This window comes from Phaeoacremonium minimum, assembly GCF_000392275.1.
Source record: "Phaeoacremonium minimum UCRPA7 unplaced genomic scaffold PA7_03_scaffold_3, whole genome shotgun sequence".
In the NCBI taxonomy this organism is placed as follows: Eukaryota; Fungi; Ascomycota; class Sordariomycetes; order Togniniales; family Togniniaceae; genus Phaeoacremonium; species Phaeoacremonium minimum.
In genome coordinates this window covers 188,967-199,164 of record NW_006920910.1, presented here as the reverse complement: position 1 = coordinate 199,164, position 10,198 = coordinate 188,967, and the positions used below count along the sequence as shown (strand labels likewise).

General features: G+C 51.5%; 3 protein-coding genes across 3 annotated transcripts; 2 read left to right on the top strand and 1 right to left on the bottom strand.

The window, feature by feature from the left end:
* Nucleotides 1-522: 522 nt before the first annotated feature.
* Nucleotides 523-2,699, top strand: UCRPA7_57 (putative acetoacetate- ligase protein; the record flags this gene model as incomplete). Its single annotated transcript, XM_007912655.1, has 4 exons — nt 523-671; nt 1,156-1,241; nt 1,761-2,535; nt 2,585-2,699. The coding sequence occupies 4 exons, from the start codon at nt 523-525 to the stop codon at nt 2,697-2,699; spliced, it is 1,125 nt and encodes a 374-aa protein (XP_007910846.1).
* A 437-nt stretch (nt 2,700-3,136) lies between these two features.
* On the bottom strand, nt 3,137-5,157 carry UCRPA7_56 (putative sodium hydrogen exchanger 3 protein; the record flags this gene model as incomplete). Its single annotated transcript, XM_007912654.1, has 5 exons — nt 3,137-3,206; nt 3,356-4,037; nt 4,091-4,750; nt 4,815-4,961; nt 5,118-5,157. 5 exons carry the CDS (start codon nt 5,155-5,157, stop codon nt 3,137-3,139), a joined length of 1,599 nt encoding a protein of 532 aa, XP_007910845.1.
* Nucleotides 5,158-7,572: 2,415 nt separating this feature from the next.
* Nucleotides 7,573-9,669, top strand: UCRPA7_55 (putative general alpha-glucoside permease protein; the record flags this gene model as incomplete). The annotated part of the gene is made up of 2 exons (XM_007912653.1): nt 7,573-8,230; nt 8,291-9,669. 2 exons carry the CDS (start codon nt 7,573-7,575, stop codon nt 9,667-9,669), a joined length of 2,037 nt encoding a protein of 678 aa, XP_007910844.1.
* Between the last annotated feature and the right edge of the window lie 529 nt (nt 9,670-10,198).

Here is a 10,198-nt window from a genome sequence, read left to right as displayed (position 1 = left end):
TTTGAGGGAAATCCTCTGTATCTATGCATTTTTGAAACTCAAGTGTTTGGAGACTCGCATTGTAGATGATATCTCATGGCAAGACTGGGTATCAGCGAAGACTGTTCGTTGCCAGTTCCGCCGGTCTGGTATTGGACACCTCCAGGAGGCAGGTGGTACGCCTCCGCCAGGGTAATCAACGTTAATTATTGAAGGGTGAAGTTACTCAATATTGAGAGTTGTAATACTATCAAGCTCTCGAATATTCTGTTTATTGCCATAGGTCTATGACAAAGGTAACAACCTCTTGTTGAGGAGGTAGTGCTACCCTTGCCGAATTAATGTTTAACACCCCGGCGGAGGAGTACCACGGCTTTCTTCGGGCTAACGATTTTGATCCTCGGCCGCTTTTAACTTCCCCAACAGTCAGTCCCCTTAACACACGATCCGGAACTTGCTTCACAATCAAAGAATTTTGTCTGCGCACACATCCGTATTTGGAATATAGATCAATTTCTTGTACCAATTGGTAACACAGAAATCATGGTAGTCGATGCGGCTTCGGAGCAGCCGGCGCCGGCCGAGCTGTGGAGACACTCCGATCCAGATAGCACGCCGATGGCCAGGTTCATGCGCCATGTCAACTCAAAGTATGGACTCAGCCTGAGTGACTATCCGACCCTATACAGGTGGTCAGTTGACAATGTCGCCGAATTTTGGGAAGAATGTTGGCACTTCTGCGGAATTAGAGCCTCCAAATCATACGACGAGGTTGGTGACTTAGAAGAACGGGATACCCCTCTACACGAGAAATGTAACTGAAAGATCAAAGGTCCTGCCATCCAACAGCCCCATGTTCCCGAGGCCTGACTTCTTCTCAGGAGCACGCCTCAATTTTGCAGAGAACCTTTTGTTTCCAGCAAACGTGCAAGTTGATGAAAATGCGATAGCTGTGATCACCGTTACGGAAAGGGAAGAGGATCTCGTCGAAACAACGTGGGCGCAACCCAGGGAAGCTGTTCGGCGCTGTGCCAATGGTCTGCGAGCTGCCGGCTTGAAGCAAAATGATGTTGTCGCCGGGTTCGTCTCGAACCATGTTCAAATGCTCGTCGCTGTCCTTGCCACGGCGTGTGTTGGCGCGATATGGACTGGGATATCGCCCGATAATGGTGTCAGCGCCGTCCTCGATCGTCTGACCCAGATCGGCCCCAAGGTTCTCTTCGCCGATAATGGCATGCTATACAACGGAAAAGAATGGCCAAGTACAGCCAAGACATTGGAGATTGTAGAGGAGCTCCGGAAACACGGCTTGAAGATGGCCGTGGTCATCAACAACTTACGGAATGTTGACCTGGGACTCGATGATGTTCGAAACAAATTCGTTATGGTCGAAGAGTATGAGAGCTTCTTGGAGACTGCTCCTGATAAACCTCTCAATTTTGAGCAACATCCGCCATCTCATCCCCTTTATATCCTCTATTCCAGCGGTACTACCGGTCTTCCAAAAGCCATCGTTCACACCGCCCTTGGTACACTTATACAACACAAGAAAGAGCTTTTTCTTCATGGCTCGCTCTCATCCAATTCGCGCTTACTGTACTATTCTACAGTTTCGTGGATGATGAGTCATTGGTCGAACTCTGCGTTAGCAGTAGGATCTTCTATCGTTCTTTATACGGGTTCTCCATTCAAGCCTCACTCCTATCTCTCTATGCCGAAACTCCTCTCAAGCCTCCGGGTAACGCATTTTGGGACATCTGCAGCCTACTTGACTGCCCTAGAAGCAAACAACATCCGGCCTATCGACGAACCTGACCTAGATCTCTCCCACCTCGAGGCAATCTACTCTACCGCTTCACCCCTACCGCCATCGACGTTCAGCTTCGTCTATTCAGCCTTTCCCAAACACATCAACCTGGCTTCCATCACTGGTGGAACAGATATCATATCCCTCTTCGGCGCCCCCTGTCCCCTCTTGCCCGTCCGGGTCGGCGAGATTCAGTGTGCCGGGCTCGGGATGGCCATCTCGGTCGTCGACTCGGCAAGCGACCCCGATAGCCCGCAGCCCGTCTCGCCGCCGGGCAGCGCCGGCGACTTGGTCTGCACGAAGCCGTTCCCCTGCCAGCCGCTGACGTTCTTCGGGGAGGGTGGCGACGACAAGTACCGGGCCGCCTACTTCGAGCGCTTCCCGGGCCTGTGGCATCATGGCGACTTTGTGCGTATGGATCCCCAGACGGGTGGCCTGGTGATGCTCGGCCGGTCCGATGGCGTGCTCAAGCCGTCGGGGGTCCGATTCGGCAGTGCTGAGATCTACAATATCTTGACGCGCTTCTTCGCCGCTGAGGTGGAGGATGCGGTCTGTGTTGGGCGACGAAGGGAGACGGACCGCGACGAGACGGTGTGTCTGTTCGTCGTAATGTGTGCCGGGAAGCAGTTCGACGATGGGCTAAGGGATAAGATTAAGGGGGTTATCCGGAAGGAGTTGAGCCCCAGACATGTGCCGCCCGTAGTAGAGGAGTGTGGAGGCGGTGTGCCAAAGACCGGCAATGGAAAGAAGTGAGTTTGATGTTCCATTGATGTAACATGTTTACTGACCCGGTGATAGGATTGAGGTTGCGGTCAAACAAATACTTTCTGGCATGAATGTGAGGACTAACGCCAGTGTTGCGAATCCCGAGGCCCTGGACTGGCTTAGACAATGGGCAAAGGCAAACCCATAGATGCTAAGCGTGGCGTAAAGGGCCTAGACGTATAGAGATGGCGAACAAGGCACTCGCAAGGGCCACAGGTTTGGAAAAGACATATGCATACATTAACCGTAATTGCCAGCCGGCCCCATAATCTAGATGCTTCCGACTTAGATTCGTTTGGTAATATAGAGTACATGAAAACACAGTTACTCTGTGATGTTGAACGCCCTTGATGCACAATGGATCAACCCTAACTTGACCCACCACCATTCCCTCGACCACGGCCGTCATCTAATAGTAGTTTCGGCTTGATATAGTCTTCATCAAGCTGCCTGAAGAGAGCTGAGGGGTCTTCGCTGGTGAAGAGCTGCCGGAAAGCAGATGTGGCTGTTATGGTAGGTGGAGTTGCGGTTCCACCTCCTTCAAGCGTCGATGATCTATCACGCCCGTTGAAGCCGTGGCCATTTTCAGCAGTGCTGCTTGTTGCTAATGGGGGCATGGGGCTCGATCTGCGCCTTGGAGCCGGAGGAGGCAGATCTGAAGTGTCAATGTCGCTATCTAGGTCAGAGTTTGTGGCACTGGCCCCGAGCAAGTCAGTGCGCTCCTCATCATTGTTGCTTCTCGCAGTGGCCTTCCGGCTAAGACTTGCTGGCCGGCCCAAAGTATTGGGACTGCGGTGGCCTGACGCCCAGCCACCTCGATCGCTACTATCAGTACGCTTGCCATTGAGGCCATCCAGGGGCATCACCGAACCGCGCCGTGGCGTGTAGCCAATGCCTGTTCCAGCTCGCTTATAGTAGCTGCCGCCACCAATGGCCTCGATGTCGAATTCGTCATCAGAGTCGATTTCATCGACAACGCCCGTTCGTATGTTTAGAATCTCCAGCATGCGTGCTGTAGTACCGCCAAAAATAATGACAGTCAACACCACGACAACCAAAACCGTTGCTTTCAAGGCGTAGGCATCCTTGCCGGTAATCAAAGCTGCCAGAGCAACACCGACAGCGCCTCGAAGTCCGGCCCAAAAGAGCATGGCTTGGTAGTTGTACGGTAGCTCATCCGGCTGATCATGAATGCCCCGGCGCTTGGCTCGGTACCGGATAAACCAGTTGATAGCTCTTGAAAGTGGGAAGACAGCAACCCATCTTGCAGCACAGACAGCCATGACCGTAACAATGATCAAGAGAGGCTGATACTGTAGATCTTCTCCAGTGAAAAGAGAAAGACCTAGGTAGATGAAGATAAAATTTTCCGACAACTGCGCAAGTACCTGGAAGAGATACTTCGTAGTAAGCTGCGTCCGTCGTGACATGTTGAAGTATGCATAATGCTTGAGAGTGATTCCACAGAACAGCAGAGAGACGATGCCTGTACAATTTGTAAGCCATAGGTGTTTGGAATCGATGTGTGGCATTCCTTACCTGACATATGAATTGCCTGAGAAAAGAAATATGTAGCATAGGCAATCAGGACAATCACACAGCTCTCAATCTTGGGATATCTTCGGACATAGGTGTATTTCAAGCCCAGGGCTGCTAGGATTCCAACAGCAGCACCAATGCCCAAGCTGCCAAAGAAGTCGCGCAAGAATATCCAAATACCCCAGATGAGACTGAGAATTCCTGGCGTGTCTGCAGAGCCGCTCTTGGCCTTCTGGGCGGATTCGAAAATGACAATGGCAATAGCATCGTTGAGAATGGATTCGCCGAAGATGATCGTGTAGAGCTTAGGGTCCACCTTGTATGCGTTGAAGATGGCCAGAATGGTGACCGGATCAGTGGCAGACAACGTTGCACCGACGGAAATGGCATCAATCCAGCCCATATCCAAACCCTCAAGAGGGACTCGTGTGTACAGCCATAGAATCACTCCGATGACGAGCGCAGACAAAAAGGTGCCAGCGAAGGCAAATGTCAGAATGGTCCCGATGTTTCGGAAGAAGTTGCCCTGGTGTAGTTCGTACCCCGAGGACAGGATAATCGGAGGAAGGAGGAGGTTGAAGAAGATCTGGTAGTCGAAACTGACGAGGTCTCGGATAGATTCACCTGCTGTTACTCTGAGAATAAGGCCAACGGTCATTCCTGTCATGAAAAGTAAGCTCTCAATTCGAGTGATGATTCTTGGGGGTATTGGTTGGGGACTAACCAGCAAAGATAGAAATGACCGTTTCGTGGACTGCCGTGACTTTTCTTTGCTGCAGGAAGTAGCTCGTGAAGAATGCCGCAATTAGGAGCGTGATGAGTATGAAAAGTGCCCATGATGCATAGATCTCCTTCTTTGAGGAGTCGGCGCCTGTTGCGGATGGGTTAGCGACACGGCCATTGGACTAGTTTCGGGGATTTAGCTCGCGATACCCTCTGGGTCACCATCGTCTGTAGCCCGGCCTATTCGTTCATCAGATATCAGCAATGCTATCTCGGACAGAGTTTATATAGAGGTAGATCATACGGGCAAGCTCCAACGCGGAGTTGGCAACCTCAGCCAGCATGGTTGCGACGGCCGGGGGGATGCTTTATCGTGGTTTCGAACTCGAAGACGGCGGGGAGCCTGGACTGTGGTGGATGACAGTGCGACTGCTCGAAGAAGAGCGACGAGTATGAGGTCGAGAACACATCAATCACACCGGGGCTGCGTCGCGCAAGATGGAGAACGGGGAGACTGCGTGCGAGGAAGTGCAATGAATGCGTTTACGATGCTATCATCGTTGTCGCACTTACAGACAGAGCATTACGACAGTCAATGTCGCCAGGTTGCCCTTCCGGACTAGGGCCGTGCCAACCAACGGCTTTTGCCTAGCCGGGCGCCGTAGCGCAAGGCATCCAATGCAGGTGGAGCTTCCAATCCCTTTCACTGCGCCACACCCCGGAATGGGCTAAGGTGATTCGCCAGCTGGATGGTGTGGTGTGCTTCTATGCTCTGTAGTACAGCTTTCCATCAACAAAGGATGAAGATACTCAATATTGAGAGTCATAATGCTATCAAACTCTCGAATATTCTGTTTATTACTATAGATCTATCAATTTTCTATAAAGGCAGTAACCCCTTGTTGAGGAGGTAGTGATATCCTTGCCGAACTAACATTTATTACCCTGGTGGAGGGGTAGAAAATAGAACGAAAGGTTTGTTTATTACTGCCTCCTTAGTACGATGTGCTGCCAAGTGATGCCAGTGGATTTATGATGTAGTCAAGTTGAAGTGTCTATATGAACGGTGGGAGGAGAATACATGACGGGATTGTTTAAACCTTGACCGCCCACATAGTTACCTCCGCTATTACTCTGTAGCATTTCTATACTCAATGTCATTGTCCCTTGGTGTCTAAATGAGGTACACACTCTTCCATAAACTTCAGTAGTAAGAGGACATCTATGGAGTTCGACCTGGACACGAGACCAGTTGTCCTTTCAGCGGGTACTCACGGCCTGATGGTGTTTCGAAGTCATGAAGAGAGCGAAAAGAGACAAGTCATATCAAACATCGTGATGTGGCTTGTGACCTGTTGTGGTGTACCTTCACAAATCCAGCTATTCAATGGCGGCCGACTTACTGCTTGGGTGGGTGCTGGGTCAGCTTATTCGCGCCGATTGGCAATAAGCGCTCTTCCTGTCAAAATGTCACAGCTATCATCGTGGTACACGTCTCACTTGTGTTTCTATTCCTCGAACACCAATGTACACGGTGCTCGTGTTCTACCCATTTCAGTTTCAGCTGAATACTTCTTTATTTGCTAGCATTACAATGGGTGTGAGGGGAGTTGCCCGAGGGTGGTCTCAACGATGAGAGCACGAACACAAGATGTCAGATTCTGCCGGAGAACATGAGTCGGCTTAACAATATCATGTCTCTGCATGTGCTTTTCATGCGACAAGATACGGTTATCAAAGCGGCCGAATCACGTTTCGCAACTGGCAGTCCCAGATCGTCGAGACTTACCTTTTACCGCCAGCCAGAGACTATGGACGCCGTGGACACTTCACTTGTACAGTCCCCCGCCCCGGTTCCCCGGGTCTGACCTGACATGGCCATCTGTTTTTCTCGCTGCAGTGGGAAGATCCAGACCCTCCTCCTCAATTGCATCAGCAAGTCAGGTTCCGTTGGGCCTGGGCTTCCCCGCGCTCGGAGTTCATACAAGTGGCTGCCGATGCATCTCACCCGACTTATTCAGCCCCTGTGATGGACTGATGGTGCATATCCGGTGATCGCGGGGCAACCCCATTCGCTGCGAGGGGTGACTCCTGCCTACGACATAGCCCAATTGGGGAAACCTGAATGTTTCTTTCCTGCGCTTGCCTGGTCATTCCTCAGTCTCGTCTGGACCCTAAGCTGAACTGAGTTGACTGTATTGAACAATTAAAGTATGCCAGGAGCAGACCGTATCCTGATAGCCTGCAAGGGCAGCGTGCTATTCCCTTTTATTGCGCCAGCCTCGCTTGAAGCGTTCTGCATGACGCAAAGCTGGGGCTTAACATTCGCGGTCCCCAACACGAATAGAAGGGGTCTCCGTCTCGTGGCAGTCTGTTACTTGACCGCGTGACGCCTCAGGTCTCTGACTTGTCTTTGGGCTGTTTAAACTCCACAAGGCAACCCGAAACATAATTCCAACGTGTTATATTTCGTAGTTTGTTCCCTAATCAATTGTCTTCGTTTGTGAGCCCACGGTTTTGGTGGACGGACATCATCTAAACTTGTTGCGACGATCTCACGATAGCTAGCCGTCCACCCTGGTTGGTTCGTGCAGCATCCTTAGTTCCAAACCTACGTCAGAACACCTCCGACATCCGCCGCTTGTCAACATCTCATCATCCACCCTCCCTCCCTCTTCAGCGATTCCCAACGGCGGTAGAACCATCACCAACTCTACCGCTCCATCTGCACAGCTCGGCTGCGATCAGTGAAGCTACGCATGACGTCGTCATTAGGCGGTTCTACAGTCACTGGCCGTTCCTCGGTCGAGGGCGACCGATCCAACGCAAAAGGCAAGCGACCTCCAGCCCTCGCAGGCAACACCCCGCGCATCAGCTCGATAGACCACGCCCGCAACGACGACGTCAGCGAGCAATCCCCCTTGCTCTCCCCTGCCTCCAACGAAAATGAGGACGATGGTTTTCTCGACGATCAGGCCATCGAGGACGAATGGGAGGAGTTTCAGCAGACAAAGAGCGTCTGGTACCTGATACTGTTGACAATCAGCATTGGAGGTCTACAAATTGCATGGTCGGTCGAGTTGTCAAATGGCTCGCCGTACCTATTATCCCTGGGATTGAGCAAGTCCCTGATGGCTCTCGTTTGGATTGCTGGCCCTCTCTCGGGAACGCTGGTCCAGCCGTACGTCGGCATGTTGAGCGACAAATGCAGGATCTCATGGGGCAAGAGGAAGCCATTCATGCTTGGCGGAGCGGCTGCCACAATCTGCTCTCTCATGATTCTTGCCTGGACCAAGGAAATCGTCGGTGGTTTCTTGGGTCTCTTTGGCGCTGATCTTGAATCCAATGGTGTAAAGGTGTCCATCATCGTGGTAGCCGTTATCTGGGTTTACATACTGGATTTCGCCATCAATACAGGTTAGTCTTCGGCCTACATCCTCACAATCGGTCAAGTATCCTGTGCTAACTCTTTTTTAGTCCAAGCTGCGATCCGTGCCTTCATCGTGGATTGTGCACCAGCACATCAGCAAGAGTCCGCCAATGCAATGGCTAGTAGAATCACTGGCGTCGGTAACATTGTTGGCTATGTTGCCGGATACGTGAATCTTCCAGAAATAACCTGGTGGCTCGGAAACACGCAGTTCAAAGATCTCTGTGCCATTGCCAGTATTGCTCTGGGTGCGACGGTCATCATCAGCTGCGTCTTTGTCAAGGAGCGCGACCCACGCCTCGAAGGGCCTCCCGCTAAGAGCGAGCGACCTGGGGTGATCTCATTCTTCTCCACAATCTTTACATCCATCAAGAGACTACCACCGCAGATCAAGAAAGTGTGCATTGTTCAGTTCTGCGCCTGGATCGGCTTCTTCCCCATGCTGTTCTACACCTCCTCCTACATTGGTGAGATCTACGCCGAGCCATTCTTGGAGAAGAACCCGAATATGACACCGAAGGAATTGGACAAACTGTATGAAAAGGCAACTCAAGTCGGTACCTTTGCACTACTCATCTTCTCCATCACTAGCCTGGCGACCAATGTGCTTCTGCCTTTCTTTATCGCCCCTACGTACGATAGCCAGCCGGTGCTCGCCACGGACGCTCCCGGAGAGGGCCCTGCGGAGTCAATCCGAAGCTTCGGCTCAGACACGAAGTCCTGGTTGGACTATCTCATCATTCCCGGCTTCACACTCCGACGTGCGTGGATGTTCTCCCAGATCCTGTTCACGATCAGCATGTTCTGCACCGTTTTCGTTCGCACTGTTCCAGCTGCTACCGCCCTCATTGGACTGGTCGGTATTACCTGGGCGCTGACGCTCTGGGCTCCTTGGGCAATCATCAGTGCGGAAATCAGTCGACGAGATGCTACGATTCGTGCGCAGAGGCAGCAGCGGATGTTTTCTCCTCACCGAGACCACTCTGGGTCCCCTGACGGGTACACTTCGGACCGGGATCGCAAGGTCGTTGATGAGGAGGAGGAGTCGGATCAAGCTGGCGTGATTCTTGGCATTCACAACATGGCAATTGCAGCTCCACAAATCATTGCTACATTTGCGTCGAGCATCATCTTCAGGATCTTTCAGAAACCACGAGGTGTACCGGGCGATCATTCAATTGCCATAGTCCTTGCCCTTGGTGGCATCACCGTCCTTGTTGCGGCGTTCTTTGTGCACTTAATGAAAGATGATCCCACCTCTCCGGCAGACGCACTGGTTATTGTAGAGGAGGCTGACGCTGGCGGCGTTCCAAGTCGACCTAGCACCGCTCACAGCAGGACTCGCAGTGTGGAGAACCTGCCTAGAGCTAGTTTGGAGCGGGCAACCTTGACGAGAAACAAGAGCTTCGGTGGCGCGGAATACTAAGCCATCGCCACCTGGAGGGAAATAGTTTGCAATTTTCTGGATCGTGCAATTGGAAAGTTGAATGGCTTTCAGTCACTTGGTGGGAAGTGTTTCCGCAGCACATGCGTTATAGGAGTTGGTTGAATGGGAAGAAACTGTGGTTATTCAACTTGCTTTTAGACTGTCTTATTCTTCTCCTAGATCCATATGTTCCTCTGACCATTTGCTCAGGCCCTTCGATGGCAAAGGAAGATTAGACATGAATTAAGCTGCAGACTTATGGTGTTTGACAGCTTTCCAGCTGTGATGATTTCCTGTTTCGACCAGCAACCATTCTTATTGCAGAGATTCGAAGCCTACGACGACTAGTGTTCAACTCAAGTCAGCCTGATCCAGCGTTAGCCACGCTCTATTCCTATAAACCTGGCAATCGATCAGATAGTTGCCCCAATCTTGAGCAACATGTAAGTGATTCGATGTGACTATAACAATCGTGAATAGAACACCTGACAAGTACGCCCAACTTTTGACCTCCTACCATAGTAGCCTC